Source organism: Pogoniulus pusillus, chromosome 1 (genome assembly GCF_015220805.1).
Source record: "Pogoniulus pusillus isolate bPogPus1 chromosome 1, bPogPus1.pri, whole genome shotgun sequence".
NCBI classification, from domain to species: Eukaryota; Metazoa; Chordata; class Aves; order Piciformes; family Lybiidae; genus Pogoniulus; species Pogoniulus pusillus.
In genome coordinates, this window is record NC_087264.1 from 47,126,173 (window position 1) to 47,146,371 (window position 20,199).

General features: G+C 41.2%; 1 protein-coding gene across 2 annotated transcripts in view; it reads left to right on the forward strand.

Annotated features, from left to right (window-relative positions):
* The window catches only part of SPATA7 (spermatogenesis associated 7), a 34,077-nt gene extending 22,746 nt beyond the window's left edge, over positions 1-11,331 (forward strand). For both annotated transcript variants that reach the window (XM_064151314.1, XM_064151320.1), the window contains 7 exons: positions 3,240-3,718; positions 4,782-4,848; positions 6,343-6,413; positions 8,337-8,390; positions 9,779-9,856; positions 10,239-10,296; positions 10,627-11,331. In XM_064151314.1, the coding sequence (XP_064007384.1) occupies positions 3,240-3,718; positions 4,782-4,848; positions 6,343-6,413; positions 8,337-8,390; positions 9,779-9,856; positions 10,239-10,296; positions 10,627-11,121 (1,302 nt within the window). In that variant the 3' untranslated portion in view covers positions 11,122-11,331. The remainder of the gene's footprint in view (positions 1-3,239; positions 3,719-4,781; positions 4,849-6,342; positions 6,414-8,336; positions 8,391-9,778; positions 9,857-10,238; positions 10,297-10,626) is intronic.
* The last annotated feature ends 8,868 nt before the right edge of the window (positions 11,332-20,199 follow it).

A 20,199-nucleotide genomic window follows, 5' to 3' on the forward strand; every position in this document is an offset into this window, starting at 1 on the left:
CTTGACATGTCTCTCTGATCTCATTTTGTGATGGCAGATGGAATTCTATTGGAGGACTTTTTCATACAATAACTTCATTTCAAGACTTGATGTAACTTCAGTGGCCCCAGTGAGACCTTTTACATGAGAAAAGATTTAGCAAGATTTCTTTTCCAAGTTTGCTTTTCATAAAGCAGATAACACCTCAGTGGCTTTTGAGTTGAGAAACTACACTTCTTTTACAAAGTAAAAGTAACTTCTTTATTCCTTCTCTATGTTACTTCTCTTGCCCAGCAGTATGAATTGGTCTTTTTTTTATTGAACTTTATCATAATATCATAGAATTAACCAGGTTGGAAGAGACCTCAAGGTCATCTAGTCCAACCTATCACCCAACCCTGTCTAATCAACTAGACCCTGGCTTTCTTTTATTGAACTTTCAGGGATCTTCTCCATACAAGCTTGCTGCAAGTAATATTCTGTTTATCCCAGTTCTATGACTCAAAAAAAAAATCAGGCATAAATATGTAATTTATGAAACCTTTTCAAGGAAGTTCTTATTGCTGAAATGTATCATTGAGTAAATATCTTTCAAAGCTAATTACAGTTGGTTGAATTAGTGGAATAGGAACATATATTGCTAAGCAAGATAGGTCTCAAGATTATTCATTCCAAGTTACATTACTTACAGGTTTTGGTAGAGCTAATATCCAAACCAACAATAATTCCATGGATTTGTTTTTTCATTATCTCTGAACAGAGTATCGCATTTGACATCTAGAGCTAAGTATCTTTCAATTAGTGTGTTACTGGATATTCATAGGCATGTTTTTATTCTCCCTTTTTTTCCCCCAGCTAAACCTATATACTGATCTTTACAGATAAAGATTAGAGAAGAAAATGAACCTACTTGCTTACAGTTAACTTGCCTACACTAACACAGATGTACAAACAATTTTCTCTGAGCTTGGTGACAAACTGCAGACAAACAGTATTCTCAACGCTCCTTAAAATCTTTTTGAAGTTGCCAGCATAGTTCCTTGTGTCTGATACTGTTTCTTTGTGTATCCAAAGGCTGAACTGCCTGCCTGTTTGGACAGTAAAGGTTTACCCCAAGATAAAGGCTTCAAAAGATATTCTTATTTCTCAGTATTTGAATGAGTACATCTCAGGACTAAGAAAAATACATCTTGGGTTCGCAGTTTTATCTAGTCATTGTCTTTAGCTATTTGGTCTGATCTAGCTTTGCTTGTGACAGTGATTAGTGAATGACCTTTTCCTGTCCTCGTCTTGACCCACAAGCTTTCGTAATTTTTCTCTTCCCTGTGCAGCTGAGGAGATGAGTGATAGAGCAGCTTTGGTGGGCATCTGGCACCCAGCCACAGTCAACCCACCAGAGTAAACCTTATTATACTGCTTGCTAACGCAGGCATTTGTTTGGCGTTGTTACTGCATGTTATCAGTTCAGCATTTAATTATGCTGTAGTAGTAAAATAAAATTGGCTTACATGAGACATCATCAAGAAGGTGTTATTTCAGCCCAGCTAATTGAGGAAAAAAAAAAAGAAAAAGGAAAAAAACTACCTCTTTGCATTAGGTGTCAGTAACTATGGATATTTTGGGATACTGGAATAGCACAGATAGGTCTTACTGATGTGAGAGAAAATTGCGTGGAATCATGAGGATATGACATGTTTTGACAGTCGTGTGATTTGTGACTTCGTTTTGGTGGTAAACTGTATGCATTTTTTTATTAGTCCTCTAAACAGACTTTGTGGGACATAGTAAGTTATATATTCATCATCTCAGGTTTTAATTTAAAATATTTCAGTGGTTCTGAAAGAAAAAAAGAAGAAATGGGAGTAGTGTAGATTCAAAGCGGTAACAGCAGCAGTGTTTGAGATTATGCAGTATTTATACAGTAAGAGTAATATAACTTTTAAGAACACACATTATGGGATTTGAATGATAGAACAGAAAATCTGTGTATATTGACAAGCTATATTAGCTTAATATGCTATACTAGTTAACTAGTAATATGTTACTGTCCTATGCTATACATTAGTAGGTTACAATGTCAAGAATTTTCAACTAATGTAAAGGATTTCAAAGCTTGGTTGTTTGGACTTTTCCCCCTTACTGCCTTCCTCGGTAGGAAACTTAAAAGTCTCACAAGAAGTATTGATTGTCTTTCTTTCATAGTTCATTTTGCCTCTTTTGTTGGCATTCAGTCTACTGCTGCTTTGTGCTGGAGCAAATCACACATCCAACCGTCTATCCACATTCTAATGATCAGATTATATTATATTATATTATATTATATTATATTATATTATATTATATTATATTATTAGTGAGGCATTCCTAAGGATTTTGTCAAGGTTTATATTGTACTCAGGCAGTGAAGTACCTCTGGAAATTCCAGAATCCATGGTTCAGTGTTAGTCTCAAACTAATTTCCATATGGATTAATTATAAATTTAGTTGCTGTTGGTGCCTGCCTAGTTCTTTAAAACTGAATTCCTTGGGGTTTGTGTGGTGGTACGATCCCCTTCACTCACTGGCTGCTTGTACAGGGTGTGATATCCCCTCGTTGGGCCACACAGCAATCCACTGGAAAAAAATCCAGATCACAGAAGGCTGTGTACCATCAAGGCAACACCTCAACATATCTGGCTTCTACCTTTGCTGTTCTTCAGGAACAAGGACCTTATAGAATACACATTTTATAAAGATAGCTGGTGTGTGATAGCTTTGAAGCTAATAGGATTGAGAAAGAAAGGTAGCAGCTCCACACTTGAAGAGAATATGTACTATGAACTCTTTGTCAGGATAATTATGGATAATATCTACCTTACCTTGCTGGAGAGGTGGGGCAGGTTTAAATGAACAAAGCATACTTAGATAACATAACTTGCCTCAATGCAATGATTCCTTGACTTTTAACAACATGTTGAGCCTTTAGACTAAAGTTAGTATTGAGGCTTTGGATAAAAACTCCTGGTTTCACATCACTATCAGTATTCTGTACAAAACACCAGTGCTTTGCTAATTAAGCAAACCATGGTCTTAGTCCTGTCTCATTTCAAGTGACAAGGTTATAAATTTTATTAGCACTAGGGCTGCTCAGTTTGCAGAATGTTGTTAATAGTTTTTACACAGAAGGTAGCTCCAAGCTGGTAGAGGTAATACCTAGGAGTACCAACTTGAGCAAGGGTGGCAACTTGCAAAGCAATCACGTCTTTTTTTTTTTTTTCCAGAGCTTCTTGGCAGCAGAAGACAAAGATGTTCCCTTCCCCTGTGCTCGGCAGGCACAGTACCTACCAGGAGCGCTCTCTCCTTACAGCGAGCATGGCTTGGTTCACTCTGCTCCAGTGCACTACGCCAGAAAAGGTTCTCGGAATCCATCTAATGCCTCAAACTCGACCTCAAGTGTCAGTTCTTCAAGCACACCAAGAAAACGCTCTGGACTTTCATGCAATTACTCCACTGACAGTTTTGTCAGCATTAGTCATTCCCAGAGGTGTCAAGGAAGCAACCCCAAAGTATGCAGTGGGGATCTTCTGGACAGGCATTCGGAATTCTTTACTGATAGCCAAAAACCTTTTACTCCACGTACATTAATATCAGGTGCTAAATCTTTCCTGTCAGAGTACAGATATTACACTCCTGCCCGGAGGAAAAGGACAACTCACTGCAAGCAGCACGTGGAAGCGCAAACACAGACCGATGTGATCAGGTACAGTGATTCAAACTTTATTTTGAAACTGTGGAGTTTAGATGTTATCATAACAGTATCTTCATAAAAACAACACGTTTGGCTCTCATTTACATTTGTATAAACCCAGAATAATAATTTTGAAATTATTCTAGATATGCCTCAGCAAATACTAGAGCAGAATGTGGTTTTTCCTTTTTTCACTGGCATATCTTCCTCTCTTCCCTCTGGAGCAACTGGTTTCATCTGTACAAACTAGGTTCAGATAGGCACTAAATCCAAACTGTAAGGTCTGGTGAGGATAATCATTCCTTTTTTTCTTTTCTTTGCTGTCTCTGGTATATAGCTGTGCTTTCTGTTTTCTAAAGAATTGACCCCTGTAAGCATGCAAGCAGTTACCCACTCTTGCTCCTCTAGTCTCATACTTTCTCATTCATTAATTAGCAAAGCATATAAAGATCCATTTTTTTAAATCTTTTGAATGCTGCCTTTCATTGTCTTCATTTTAATGCCTTCATACATATCCTACGTGAAATATTTTATACAACAGAAAAGTCTTTTTCTTGCATTGACTTCCTTAGCAAATTAAAATTTTGATTTTAGCTTTGTTTTTGCTGATGTCACCTCAGAAATATTTTCTCTTTGGTGACTGCTTGTTTAACTCTGGTTTTGTCCTAGAACAAAGTAGGAATTTCACAAGACCAGAATGACAATAGCTTTGGAGCCATATTGCAACTATTTATTTTCTGGCTGTGGGCTGTATTTTCCTGGTGTATTTTTAATGCAGAGGATCAGTTCCACTCTCAATTCTGAACAGTTATTTTGGATGCTGTAGCTGGCCCTGTAACTGTGCAGCTAGATGACAGCTTTGGATCACAGTATGTCTGTTGTAATGCTTCAAAATGCACTGCAACTTAGTCTTCTTATGTGAATGGAAGTCTGACAGAAATTCTTTTTCTAAACTGTCTGAGACATTTTAGTACTAGGTCCCACTGAGATTGCTCAGAAGTGGCACAAGTATTCTCATCCTAGATATTTTAAGAGTAGCCTTCCTGGAAATGTAATGCATCTCTAAATTTTATAGCTTTCCATCTTCAGACAAAGCATCTGAGAGCAAAGTTAAGACTGAAGAGCAGAAGATCACATTGAAGGTAATTGTTCTCTCAGTATAATGACTGATTTATTTAATTTTCTTTATTGTCATGAGGTGAATTAGTTCTGTGAAGGAGAGTTTCAGAAAAATGAGCATAAAGAATGAGAAAAAGTACTCAGGGATTTGAAAAGATCTTAGGGTATTACGAAACTCTAAACTACTTTCAACAGTTCTTAAAAGTGCACTTTCACTTAAGGACAAAGTTAATTTGACATCATAATATTATTTTAATAATTATAATATTTTACACTAGAAGAAGGTACCTCTTTTTCAAGGATATTTTTTTCTTCATTTTTACATTGGATAATTTATTCCAGAAAGCGCTCAACAGAAAGAATCAGAAACAGGCATCTCCTACCCTGAGGAAGCACCCAAACTAGTGGGCAGTGAAGTTTTCCTTAATACTGTTTGCTTTCTGTCTTGCTGAATGTATCTGGAATGCTTCAATGCAAAAATCACACCACTTCAAATTCAAATACCAGCTCCTAGTATTTTTTTTGTCATAGTCAGAAATGTTTGCATCCACTATTTTGATATCAATTGCTATGTACTTGTGACCATTGAACTTAGTGTTTCAGTTATTTGCTCTTGCAGAAATTGCCTTAGTGTGTGGTGGTTTAAGACAATTAAATTTTATAGATTAAATGTGGTAGCATCATCTGTAGGAAGCAGAGGAAAGCAGGCAAAAAAACCACCTGAACTATTTCTTAAGACTTAAATCTGAAGTTACATTGTCTTTATTAATACTAATATTTGGATGGAAGAATTTGATGAGAAGTTGGATTCTTCACAGTGTACTTTATCTTGTGGACACCATACAGACAAGATCTTAAACAGCCCAATCAAACTAAAAAGTATTTGAATAACTAGACTCTTTTCCTGAATGTAGGCTATAGGGTCAGAGTCTTCATGTATCTAGCTCAAAATTGCAAATAATTATGCTTTATCCATTGGAGGAGAGAGGTGAGAGAGAATATGTATTTATGGCTTTACTGAAAATAAATGACAACCTGACTTGATCTGCATCAGCTATCATGAAGAAGATGTTAAATGATTATTTAGAAAGTTTCACTCCACTTTCATGGAGAACTTCTAATTTAATATCAAAACTGTCATATCTGACTTTTTCTTTGGTTGTTGTAAATATGACAGCTGTAATTCAGCAACTTCCCACTAGTTTTGTGGAGGCAGCTCAAGAGATGTGACTTAAGAGTTCTGTTTTTGCAAACCAGACTTTAGTGATGCTGACCCCCTCTGGCCTTCAGAGGATTCATCTTTTATGTACCTGTCAGGTGAGAAATCTTCCACAACTGCCATTGCCCCTGACTGAAGTTCTGGATGTCAAAGCTGACCCTTTGCTGCCACATGTCTCTGTTTACCCAGAGTTTCTTCTAAAAGACATAAAGTGTATAGGGCTGTTTAATCACAGATTATATAGTAAAATTTGCTGCTTATTTGCACTGTTAATAAAGATTTTATGTCTGTGTTATAGGCTGAAGATAGGAGATACACTGTGAATGAGCCTGAGAGGGGAACAGCTGCTTTGCCATACTCCTTCCTAAGGTGCCTGATTTGAAGAATTCATTCTTGCTTTTCACACAGCCGCCACAAGCCTTCACTACCAGTTCTCTTTATAAGTCTGTTCCCACAGGGATTTTATTTGTTGGGTTTCTCACACCAATGGCCTTTCCTAACTTCAAAATTCATTGTTTTCTTCTTCTAAGATTCTACCAGGAAGCCAATTAAGAAAGCAAGCATATCAATACAGACATTAGTTGTGTACGTCCAAGCATTACATCTAAGCTTGCTGATTATGTATTTCTTATACAATGCTACAACTAAATCATGGATTGGTATTCTAATTAGAATTTCCTTTCAGGAAGAGGGCTCTTGAGACATCCAGCCTTTTGCATCTATGATCTGCCAAGAACTTAGACCAGAACTATGTCCCACATATTTTACTGAAAATTTAATTCTGTGATTTAGAATACTGGCTATGATACAAAGACAGTGTTGAAATTCAGGCCTGAACCTCAGGGCTCCCACCAGAGTCTCCTCCTTGCTGACCAAAGTGTCATGCATGACTTGCTGCTTTGCTCTCTAACCTTTTTCTTGCAAAGATATTTTTATCTGAGGAAAGAATTGTAATCTGAGTTTTCAAAAAAAAAAAGCATTCTTAAGTCTGTACAGCATCTGAAGTGACATCAGTGTGGGATGGAACAGCAGAGAGTGAGGTGGATTAGGAACTGGTTACAAGACAAAGAGTGGTAATCAATGGTGCCAGGTCCAGGTGAAGAGCTGTAACTGGTGGTGTCCCCCAGGGATCAGTTTTGGGGCCAGTCCTGTTCAACATCTTCATCAATGACAAACAGCAAGTTTGCTGATGACACCAAACTGGGAGGCTTGTCTGATACAGCTGAAGGCTGTGCAGCCTCCAGTGAGACTTGGACAGATTGGAGAGGTGAGCAAAAAGGAACCAAATGAGGTTCAAAAAGGACAAGTGCAGAGTCCTGCATCTGGGGAGGAATAATAAGCTGCACCAGTACAGGCTGGGAGGTGATTTGCTGGAGAGCAGCCCTGTGGAGAGGGACCTGGGGATCCTGGTGGATAACAAATTATCCATGGGATAGCAATATGCCCAAGAAGGCCAACAGGATCCTGAGGTGTATTAGGAGTGTGTCCAGCAGATCAAGGGAGGTTCTCCTCCCCCTCTCCTCTGCCCCGGTGAGACCTCATCTTGAGTACTGCGTTCAGTTTTGGGCTCCCCAGTTGAAGAGGGACACGGATCTGCTGGAGAGGGTCCAGCAGAGGGCTACAAGGATGATTAGGGGACTGGAGCACTGCCTTATGGGGAGAGGGTGAGGGACCTGGGGCTGTTTAGTCTGGAGAAAAGAGGACTTAGAGGAGATTTAAAACATAAATAGCTGAGGGCTGGGTGTCAGGAGGCGGGGTGGGAGAGGCTCTTCTCACTTGTTCCCTGTGATAGGACAAGGAGCAGTGGGTGTAAATTGCGGCACAAGAGGTTCCACCTCAACACAAGGGAGAACTTCTTTACTGTAAGGGTCACAGAACACTGGAACAGGCTCCCCAGAGAGGTTGTGGAATCTCCTTCTCTGGAGACATCAAGGTCTGTCTGTCTGCATTCATTCCTCTGTGACCTGAGCTAGAGTGTATGGTCCTGCTCCGGCAGAGGGGGTTGGACTCGATCTCTTTGGGTGCCTTCCAACCCCTGACATCCTGTGACCAACGTCTTTTGAGATATTAGAGTAGTGAATCAAGTAAGATGTTACGATACTCTTGAACCTTTCAGGCTTCATTATAAGCAGTGGATTTTCCTTCTGGGGCAGGGTTTGGGCGTGTTCTGATGGTTTTGGTTTTGTTTGCAAGAGGAACTGGGATAATGGCACAGCATGGCTCCAGGAGAAAGTGAGATGGGAGGTAGGGGTTTTAGAATCTCTCTCTCTTACCTTCTCATTTTTTTCTTAGAGAGACATCATTGTATTCTCAGCAGTTTTCAGCAAGGAGTATTGTGGAGGCTGAGTAAGTATGCTTAAAACATTTATCTGCTGCTAGTTCACAACATGTTACACTAGAAACTATTCCTCAAAACGGATGATCTTGAAAGAGGAAATGAGAGCTCCAAATAAACTGTTGTTCACAATCCACAGAAGAATTGACAAGACTATGAATTGTTCTACAGTGCTTTGAAATCTCCATGTGCTTCTAAACCTTGTGAAAAATTAATTTTAACTTCAGAAGATAGACTTCATCTCTTATCCCATTGTTGCACTTCAAACATTTCCAGCTCTTTTTTGGGCTGTTATCTGTGATGCGACCATTGACAAAATATCACATGGAAAGGCGTTCTTGCCCCATTCCTGTGCTCGAATTTGGTGACAACTAGGAAAGGTTTGAGTTACATTCAGAAACACTACAAATGTTTTAATACTGGAACTTGGAAAAGCTATTTTAAGTCTTTTTGCTGTAGGACTGGCTCCTTCTTGCCTATCTTGAAGGATGTGGTATAGGGATCAGAGATCAGCTGCAGGTGTCTTTCTTGACTATAGAGGGAACCAGAGTGATAATTTTTGGGCCTGACAAATTTTACATACTGGAAGTCATGCAAGATGTGTCCCATCTTTTATTTTTTGTTTAGACTGCAGGATGATTTGATAGAGCTTGATTGGATACTTTAGGATATTTAGAAAGATGCTATGAAGGAGAAGCAGCACTGAAATGTTTTCTTTGGGGTTTTCTTTCTTGTTTTCCAAACAGAACTCCAAACTTTTGAAGAGTCTCCAGTTTAGAGCAATTGGCATCAATATGGCTTTAAGAGGTATTAAGATAGAGAGAAAATTGATCAAAGAGGTAAAAGCTACAACTCACATTAACAAGGATTATGAACATCAAAGAGTTGTTTGAAAGGGATGGAGACTGTCAAATAAGCACTTATATTTTTCTGAGCTTCCATTGAGAATTAGCAATTTTCAGCTGCAGCCAGATTCTCTAGAAGCAACTTTGAAAGCTTTTACTCAAAGCATCCAACTGAACTGCACGCTCTCTTCTCATTTAGCAACCCTTTCTTCATGAGCACAGAGCAGGTCCTGAATGCATCTTAGGTTGCGCTGAGTTCTTTGCTCAGGTTTTCTGTACCAATCTATACCACAACAGAAAGCATAACCATGGGCACCTTAGCAGCCTTTGTAACAGGCTGATGTTTTGCACAGTGTTTATGATGATTACTCAAATTGAAAAATCCTTAGCGTGTCCTGGTAGAATGGCATCTTTTAAAAGCAGCAGCTGGTGCCAAAAACTAGATAATCTTAATGGCATTTCCTATAAAGGTGTGGGAAGCTACTGCATTGCACTATCTAATATGCATCTCTGTTTTAAAGCATTTCACACTGGGTCTTCTATTCTCCCTGCAGAGAGGATGAGCTTTTATATTTAGCTTTCATTGAAGATGTAACCAATGAAATTCTTAACCTTGGGCTCTTTTCTAACAGGTAGGTTACCGTTGTGTTCAAATTTGTAATGCTGTGTCAAAACCATGTGGACTCCTCAAGGAAAGGGAATTAGTGTTCTGTGATAATTTCTTTGCTTGTAAGAACATATATACACACAGCTAGCTTGTGCTTCAATGTGCCATGACATAAAGCCTCTGTTACAAACCTCTTTGCTGTTGGCCGTTCTAGCCACTTAGGCATAGTGCTGGCTCATATTCATTCACCTGTTGACCAATGTCCCCAAGTCCTTTTCCTCCAGGCAGAAATCTTAGTGCTCCTATCCAGCTACAAAGTAAAATTTTAAAACTGCAGTCATTAATGTGTGTAAGTCTGTTAAAAGTTGTTTTTCTTCCTGTAAAACCATTTAATGATTCATTTGCAGAGTTCTGGAAGAACTGTTTGAGTGTCACATACAAGAAAACAAGAACCACTTAAATGAGGTAGGTACTGCCTCTTTAATATTCTCCCTCTCTGCCTATGACTTGAGCAATGTTTCCAAAGCACAGCGTAAATGCACTGCTGTATTTGCAGGTAGAGGTAACAATCTCTTTCCGTAAGTGAGAGTTGGAGACTCATGGATCACAGTAGAGCAGGAGGCAGTGACAAAAAAAGAGACACTAGTCAGCTCAGACTGGTGAAACTCTGTATCATTTAGATATGTGATTGCAAGCAGCCTCCCTTCCCTTATATCAGAATCGAGCCCTGAGTTCTGGGCACACGAGTGCTGCAGGGCTGGAGCAGTGTCACCTCTTTCTTCCTTCACCCCCTAGAGCAAAATGCGCCACTTGTTGGATGTATTGAAGGCAGACCTTAGCTGCAGCCTAAGCAGCAGCACAGAGCAAATCCACACAGGCTGGGAAGCCTTTGACTCACTGGATCTACAAGAGTTTGATAGGATGGAAGAGCTCGAGCTTATCAATGAAGGAAGTCAGATGCAAAGAAAAGCTACAGAAGGTGAAGAGTTCTTTGGGACCATGGATTCACCACTGAAGGAACCAAACCAGTGTGAATCATCAGTAATCAGGGAAAGTTCAAAGCAGACACAGAGCAAGGATGACTTTTCACAAGATGTCACTGAAATGATGGATGCTGTGACAGAATCTGATTCTTCTGTGAAAGCTGAGGAGAACCTGGACACTTCACCCTCATGCGAGGCAGCTTTAAACTTGGTCACTTGTGGCAGTGATTTGGAAGCCACCAAGGAAATTGATGAACTTGAGGAAAGCTTTGCAGAGGCCCTTCATATCTCACATGATTATCCATAATAGTAGCCAAAACTCAGGTATTAAATAATGACAGAGCTAGTTCTATGGAGAACTGTTGTTTCTTAAACAGAAGTAAATTATCTGATTCATTTTCAGTTTACTTCTGTTTAAATGATGCCAAAATCTCTCTAGCAGAGTACTGTCAGTTGGGCATTAATCAATCTCTGTATTAACATAAGAGTCCAAAGCATATCATGTCTGTTATTAAAAGAGTATATTTTGTCTATAATTGTGCAACTCAGAACTTCTGAGAATATCAAAAATTAGACCTGTATTTTTAGAAATCTAGAATATTAAGTTATGAAATTTATTGGGGGATAATTTATTACCAATAAATTAATTACTAGTGCAGTTGGGGTGCTGCTGTAAAGATCCCAGATTTTGTAATCTGCAAGAATTCAACTTAACCACATCAAAACCCTGTAGGCAACATGCCTGTAGGGCAGAGGTGGAGCTATTTCTCCGTCCTGTGAGAGGAACTTTGTTTGATGTTAAATCCTACTGAGGTGTGAAGTTCTTATCATCAACCTTTTTCCTTTTACAGTTACTGTAGAAGATAAGAACATACCCCTATACCCTTTCCTTCCATTATCTAGGGTGAAGTTAGGAATGAGCACAGACAGGCAACTTTCTGAAGATAATCTGGTGGTAGTAAATAGTAAATAGTCATCCCTTCTTCATCCCTCAACCATGAACTCATTGGTCTTATTCCTTATACCAATAGGTATAAAGAGCTGTTTTGCAGTAGTAGCTGCTCTCAGTCTTTGCCTAACCTCCTGTCAGCTTTCTGGACTGAAAACTACATTTATCTCTAGCTACTGCATATGGCAGCTCTTCAGCTGTTTAATACACAGCTCTTTTGTTTGTTTTATATGCATCTCTTAAGCTGTTTAATCCTAGTTGTCCATGATTCAGCTGCTATTCCTGGAAAGTGAAGACCACAACACTTTTCCGACTGCACAACACTGAACTACACAGTCCGGTTTCCTGCATTAATGACAACTTTGCCATAGAATTCTACATCAAGTTTAGGGCTTTAAAAAAGCTGGGTACTGATTGCTGACTAGGACTATCTAGCAGGAGACATGTAAGATGCATTGTGCACCAAATGAAGCACACAGGCTCTGTTTTATGGTTAAATTTTAAATCAGTGCATGCGTTGCACAAAATCAGCCCAAATTTCTTTGTCTAACCAGAGTACAGCTTTTGCCTGGAATTCACACTACTACAGAATGAGCTCGTGGTTCCAAGGAAACACACAGCAGTTATATTGTCTTGCTATAGGTGAAGAACTATAAAAAGCTGTAGGAACTGGATAAAGCCTGCCCTCAGATACCTCTTAGGGTTGGTCTTAATCTGCTTCCTCTGGTGACAAAGCCAGTTGGTTGCAGTTCATACTTACAGCTACCACCTGCCTCCATGATGACTGATTGTGGCTGTTAGGTATCTTCACTAGACATATACCCCTGCTTCATCTGTGGAAGAATGGAAGTGTTTTTTTGGGGAGGAAAAAAAAGTCTTAAAAAAGCTCTAGAGAAAGCCATTCAAAAGCAGTACTTCTGGCACAGTTGTCAGCATTCCAGTGCAGAACATAATTCCCCCCCCCCAAAAAAAAAAAAAGCAAAAGGCACTTTCCTGGCTGCCTTGGCCACAATAATAAATTGCCCTTGTTGACAGTGACAGCAGACTTGGGTTTATTTTAGCCATGCACATGTGGCTGTGCAGATGGACACCAGCCTTTCATCTGCCGCACTCAGCTGGCTGGCTTGTAAATCTGGCCTGCAGCTTGAGTGCTCCGACACACTGAAAAGTAGTTCAGATAACGTGAGGATTTTGCATCCCTCTGTTAGAAAGGCACACCCCTAGGGCTGATTCAGTAGGGTGCAGGGATGATTTGTCCTCTCACCAGTGTTCAAAACTACTCTCCATTCCTGAGTAAACTCCTTCTCCATTCTTTACCCCACAGTGCTGGGGAGAGTTGGGGGGAAGCTGGTTAAAAAACTGAAGTGTGGCTAGGTGCATATACGTATAAGGCCTCTTTGCTCCTGAGACAGGACTTCACCCACTCTTGGTGTCCTTCCCTCTACACATCTGGAATGTTGTGTCCAGTTCTGGACCTCTCAGTTCAAGAAGGGCGTCAGGGATCTGTTTGAAAGAGTTTAGTGCAGAAAGATTATGAAGGGAGTGGAACATCTCCTTTATGAGGAAAAGTCTCTTTAGCTAGAAGACAAGAATGAGGAGTGACCTCATTCAAGTTCATAAAGATGTGAAAGGCAAGTATCAGGAGGACAGAACTAGGCACTTCTCAGTGATGTCTGGGGATGTGGGAGGTGGAGTGTAGGAGGAAAAACTTCCTCACTGAAAAACTTTTTCACTTGGAGGGTGGCAGAACACTGGAACAAGCTGCCCAGAGAGATTATGGAGCTTCTGTCTGTGAAGACATTCAAAATGTGCCTGGATGCATTCCTTTGTAACCTACTCATAGGTGACCCTGCTCTGGCAGGGCAGTTGGGCTAGACGATCTTTCAAGGTCCCCTCTAACATTCTGTGTGACTTCTCCAATCTTGGTCTCAATAATGGGATTCAAAGGTTTTTTTATCCCAGCTTATCACTACACTATATAACGTGCATGTCTTATAAAAAGATCACTCAGCCAACTGGCCAGTGGTCAACATGAGTCTGATTACAGATGAAGCATTTCACATTTAAATTCCACAAATTAAAAACTAAACACTGCAGCAGTCAAAGTGGCCATGACATCACCTCACAGAAAGGTGCAAATAATGACACACTCATTTCCTGTAGCATGAGTAACACAAGCATAGACAAAAACAGTTCCTTGACCATATTGCCTGTTGAGAAGCTGAGTATCAGTGGCATTTTTTTGGTTAGATGCAACTGTAAGCAAATTCATTAAAACAGACCTTTTACAGAGAAAGCATCTGTCTGCCTAAACCGTAACTATGAACAGTTCTTGGATCCAGAGTAACATTTCTGGTGAAGAACCAGGCCACACACCCCAGTATCCCAGCTGCTGGCACAGTCAGCCCAATCCAAGGCACTGGTTTCTCATTGTACAGCTGCTCTCACCAGACAGTGGGGAAAACCCACACCTGATAAATGTTTTCTATATAAAATCAAATCATTTACCTGCAGACACAAAAGCAAATTCAGACTATCTACAGCATAAAACTTTCCCCCTTTTATTCACATTTACTTTAAGGTAGTGCTTCGTTTGAACTTAAGCAGCCTGATATGCAAGCCAAACAGGCATCACTGATAAGATTAATCAACAGTGCAAGCTTTACTTTTTCCCTTTTTTTTTTCAAGAGGGGGTCAGGTGTGGGCTGTGTGGTGTGGTTGGTTTTTTCCTCACCACATTTAAGTTGCTTTTGTGAAGACGAGTATATCAACAGCAAAACAGATACTCACAGCACTATTACACATGTGAATGCTTCAGAAGTAAAAACCTTGGGAGCAGTCAGCAGCTGTGATCTTCCATGCAAAAACCCATTTCTGCCCAGATTTCTGTGGGTGATAAGCACAGGCATAACAGCATCTTTTACTTCAGATGCACCAAAGCTTCTCTTACCTTTAAAGCCTACAGTTTGGTCATCATGGCTCTTGTATTCAAAGGTAGGATTCTGTTTATTTAGAAAGCAAAGTGGGACTTGGTCAGTTGAAGTAAAAATGATGATGACAGAAAAATGTGCTTGGATGTCTTGGGTTGACCAAAGAGACAAAAACTGCAATCAAACCCCAAGTTATCATTTTACCTCTGATCAACACCAACGTAAGACACCTACACTTTTTTTTTTTTTTCATTTAGGCTTAGCTGCAAAATTACTAAGAAATAATAAAAAGGGGGAAAACCACAGAATTGTAACTCAGAGTGCATTTCAAGGGGCTATGGGAAACCTCAGAATCCCATTGTAGTTTTTGACCACCTGGTGCATACACTAATAAGCACGTGCAGGGCACTACAGCTGCATGATGTCTCTAGAGCCACCAAAACGTTGGCACTTCTCAGGCACTTAACCTGTTGTTCTCAGGAGCCAACACCTAGTCTGTACACAAAGAACAAAATAGCAACCAGTGACTTTAATAAAAACTATTTCCCACTCCCCAGAACAACAATATCAGACATAAGTAGTCTGCCTCAGTGCTTCCTTTATTGCAGTGAAATCTGCTTCATTCAGAAACAGTCATCTTCAGTTTCTATTCCAAGTGGCAAAGCAAGTGATACGCAAACAGGTGAGTGGTAAATTAATCTGCCTCACCAGCCCCTGTGCCTGCACGGGTCACAACCAGTCAAGGGATCCAGTTTCAAAGCCTGTAGCAGGTCGTGGGCCAGCGGAAGCTGAGCATGTCACAGGGATAAAGCATTGCTGGGAAGGGAGAGAAGAATCAGCAGTTATCACTGGCATGATAAATCATCAGTTGAACTGTAGAGCACCCATAGCTCATTTCCATCCCAACCACCTTAAAGACAATCTAGGAGGACTTCAGCATGTCGGGCAGTGCACAAGGAGCAGGAAGAAGAGTTAGGTCAAGTGAATGGGACCAAAATTAAGAATGCTGGATCTACTACGCACAGAATTTTCTGTTCTCTACAGAAAGCCTCCAGAGCAGCTGGGCTCTCACTTCAGACTTCCTAAAAAGGGTCTGATCCTTTTCGTTCACCCACTAAAGCTAATTCCAAGCAGACAGTGGAAGGCAGGCTATGTGCCCAGCACCCAGATGGCAACACACAGACATTATATTTTCATTCATTTTTTAAACTGTAACACTGTCCTGGAAAAGGTGTGGGCTTTAATCCAGCACCACAATTCAGGCTGGTGGAATGCCACAGGTGCCAAGCACCTATCCCCACTGGGCACAGGCTGCCTTCACTGCAATCTTCCCATCTCTGCACCAGGGCAGCGAAATTAGACCTTGAGAAGGGCAAGCAAAGGCTACATAAATCGAGTAGAGAGGCATATGAAACTTGAGAGAGAAACACAGCCTTAGCCTGGCAGGCCAGAGAGTTATGCTGTCCCATTCTTACAGAGGACAGGCAGCGTGATCTGTAGCACGAGGTGCAGAGCTCTCTGCAGTTATCTGAAGAATTCAGCAGCCCAGTCGGACTCCCCGTACAGTATCGGCACAAGGGCTGCAGCATACCTTACATCTCCTAGCTGCCAGAGCCTGGTTCCAGAAGATGAGTAACACAACTATGAGGTGACCCCAGCTCTTCCCAGATAGCTGTTTCTCTCACTCTTAAGCATGCTCACATGCCAAATAAGATGTGAAGCAACATGTAAAAGGCCACCAACTCTTGTCTCAGCACAAGAATTCCCCGCAGGACCTCAGAGTTACAGCTTCTTCAAACAGAAATTCAACTCAGAGGCACAGACAGCACAGGTTTGGGAGCTGGCTATGAGACTTCTCAAATACTGGGCACAATCATGTCAGGTAACAGTGGATTTTAAGAGAAAAAAAGAGCTCTTCAAGCCCTTATCTCAGTCTCCCTTTACCCAGAAATAAGCTTGCATGGCAGGTTGCCCACTCCCACCTTGAAAGTCTTAAGCCTTACACAGGGGCTTTCAGCTTCAATATAGGTCTTTCACAGGATCTCTCTGTAGCCTTCCATAGCATGGGTTTTCTCTATGGTTGTTCCTCAATACTAGAGCTTGTTCTTGGGAACATAGAATCAACCAGGTTGGAAGAGACCTCCAAGATCATCCAGTCCAACCTATCACCCTGCCCTATCCAATCAACTAGACCATGGCACTAAGTGCCTCATCCAGTCTTTTCTTGAAGACCCCCAGGGACAGTGCCTCCACCACATCTGCACAACAAGCTCCTTGTTGCCCATCCATTTACCCAAAGAAACAAGAAACAGCTGAGAGCATGCCCCTGCCATAGAGCACCCATGATGCATTCTCAGGCATGCTCCAGTAGCAAAGCTATGGGGCAGGTGAGCAAAGGGACATACCAGCTCAAGGCCAAAGTTATCAGGACAATTTAGCCTGTAGGATTAGTGCAGTATTTCCAGTTTCTCTCAAAAGAGAACGTAAATTAACCTGAATTAGAATCAGAGAATGGTTTAGGTTGGAAGGGACCTCAAAGATCATCCAGTTCCACACCCCTGCCATAGGCAGGGACACCTCTCACTAGAACAGGTCACTCAAGGCCTCATGCAACCTGGCCTTGAACACCTCCAGTGTGTTCCTGGTGACCTGTGCCAGTGTCTCACCACCCTCACTGTAAAAAGCCTTTTCCTAACATCTAGTTTGAATCTCCCCTCTTCCAGTTCAAACCTATTACCCCTCATCCTGTCATTACAAGACCTTGTAAATAGTCTCTCCCCAGCCCCTTCAGATACTGGAAGGCCACTATAAGGTCTCCTGAAAGCCTTCTCCAGGCTGGAGCCCCAACTCTCATAGCCTGTGCTCATAGCAGAGGTGCTCCAGACCTCTGAGCATCTTCATGGCCCTCCTCTGGACTCAGTCTAGCAGTTCCATATCCTTCTTGTGTTGGGGGCTCCAGAACTGCAGAGAGTACTCCAGGTGGGGTCTGACAAGGGCAAAGAGGGAGAATCCCTTCCCTTGCCCTGCTGGCCACAATTCTCTTGCTGCAGCCCAGGACACAGTTGCTGTCTGGGCTGCATGTGCACACTGCTGGCTCCTATTGAGCTTTTCATCAACCCAGACCCCCAGGTTCTTTTTCTCAGGGCTGCTCTCCAGCCATTCCCCACCCAGCCTGTATTTGTGCTTGGGATTGTGCCTAATATGCTTATTTATCATTACTCATTCACTAGCATTATACAGAGAAATAAGGCTGACCTTGTGTCTTGAAAACAGGCTCAAATGGAGCATTTTATTTTCAGCTTGAAAGCATTAATACACTGTTAAGTGCTAAACTCACCTTGGCAGCCCTCCTAACTAACACCATGGCACTAAAGATAAATTCTGCACTGACTACAGGGAGTGCATACACCCACCAATGCTTATTTTAGGCCAGTTGTTGTGGGGTTTTGCAGGGCATCAAAGTTATTACATCTAATGCCTGTCATTCAGATTCCAATCACTCTTCTGATTAAGGTGGATATGGAACAGCTCCTTCTGCCCTTTAAAACTCAAGAAGATCTTGGGAAGAAGAAAAATTCTTCATCAACATTCTATGTTTGCTTCTATTTTTGGTGAACAATTGCACTTTCCTCCTCCTTCCTAAGTACATTTTGATCTTGACTACTAATACAATGCAGTGTTTCCCCTCTCTTTATGAAGGGGAAAACAGATGTCACCATTTGAACAGAATAGTGTCACAGGAGCCTATGCAGCCTAAGAGTCACAGTGCATTTATGGAAGGTGGTAGGGATCACTTCCAGGTAAGGTTAAAAAAAGCCATCCAGAGGAAGAAAGAATCACCCACCAGCACCCTGGAAAAAATTGAGACCTAGGGCCCAATGTTCCAAAGGAATATTTCACTGTAACAAGTAGGAATCAGCAGGCTGTCTGAGCTGTTGCACTGCATGTGATTTTCTTCTTAATCGTTCTGGAACTGCCACCAAGAACTGAATTGAAGCCCAAGTTTTAATCAACTTGACTCTTGACCACCCACCTCTTTTTCAAGCCAGAAGCCACCCTCAAGGAAAATCTAATCAGATGTACTGACTGTCATGGTTGGCCTACCTCCGCAAAATAGCTTTTAGGACCACAAGAGTCAGGAAATAAAAAAATGTGTCATATTTTTAGGGTGAAAGGATGGCTTGAACAGGAATCAAGTCAGTACAATTCCCTAAGATTTATAGTTTGAGGTTGAATTGCTTGTCCTAATTCAGGGAGAGAAATAAACATCTTGGCAACTGATTGAATTTAAAGTGCTGGAGACCTACAGCTCCTGGTCTTCAAGGAACAACCGAAATACAGTACACCCTTGCTATTTCTGGGGCTCAGAGATAGTCACTTCAGAACAAATGAGTTCTATAATGCTATGGTGTAGGAAAAAAATCAATAAATCCTGATAAACTTGCTAACATAGTATCTTCAGCATTAGAAGATTTGATTTGGTAATTTCCTGAAGCCTTTTGCTATAGTTTTGTCAATGGAAAGACATTTTCATCTTCAATCAGTCATGTCATGCAGACAAAAGAAATCAGATATACATATGCATAAGCAAAGTATGCAGCTCCTTCAAATCACTGATTGTCAGCATTAGCCAAGCTTGACAGGGGCTTTCCTCTCAGGTACTTAACACCAGTGAAAAGTCTTTATTCACTTTCCCTGGGGCTGTTCAAGGCAAGGTTGGACGTGGCACCTGGTGCCATGGTCTAGCCTTGAGCTCTGTGGTAAAGGGTTGGACTTGATGATCTGGAGGTCTCTTCCAACCCTGATGATACTATGATAATTCCAGGCCTGTTGGTGGCATTAATTCCCTGCCTCCTTCTAAATTTATAGATGTTCAAGAAAAGACTGGATGAAGCACTTAGTGCCATGGTCTAGTTGACTGGATAGGGCTGGGGGATAGGTTGGACTGGATGATCTTGGAGGTCTCTTCCAATCTGCGTGATTCTATGATTCTAAAATACTGTTGTGAAGGCAGGGAATTAATGTGGCCAAGTCAGGAATTATAAAACCAGAATTATTTTATTTCCCTGAAATTCCTGCCCCCAGACTATATACAAAACTAGTTTAGGTTTATTTACAGGTTCTAATTTGATTGGGAAAAATCTTCACAGGATGCTATGGGCAAATGTAGAGATTTAGGAAGTCTGAAAAGGAAATGACTAAGCTACAACCACAGCTTTACCCCCACTGTCAATCAGGCTGAGCAGAGAATCTAAGGGAACAGCAGGCTTTACTCACCAAGGTGAGGTAGTTGAGCGATGATCCCTTGCTGGTTTCTCTGTGGCTCAGCTGCCTTCTGATGCTGCAAGCAATATCCAGGTTACATTCTCTTCACACTCACAAATTGTGATCATCCACAAATAGTTCTCAGGCTGCAGGAGGTAAACTGGCAACATGTCTGTGGGTCCTGGGAAGCTTCTGTCTTGATGCAGAGTCCAGCCTTGCAGACAATGCTCCTAAACAGAGA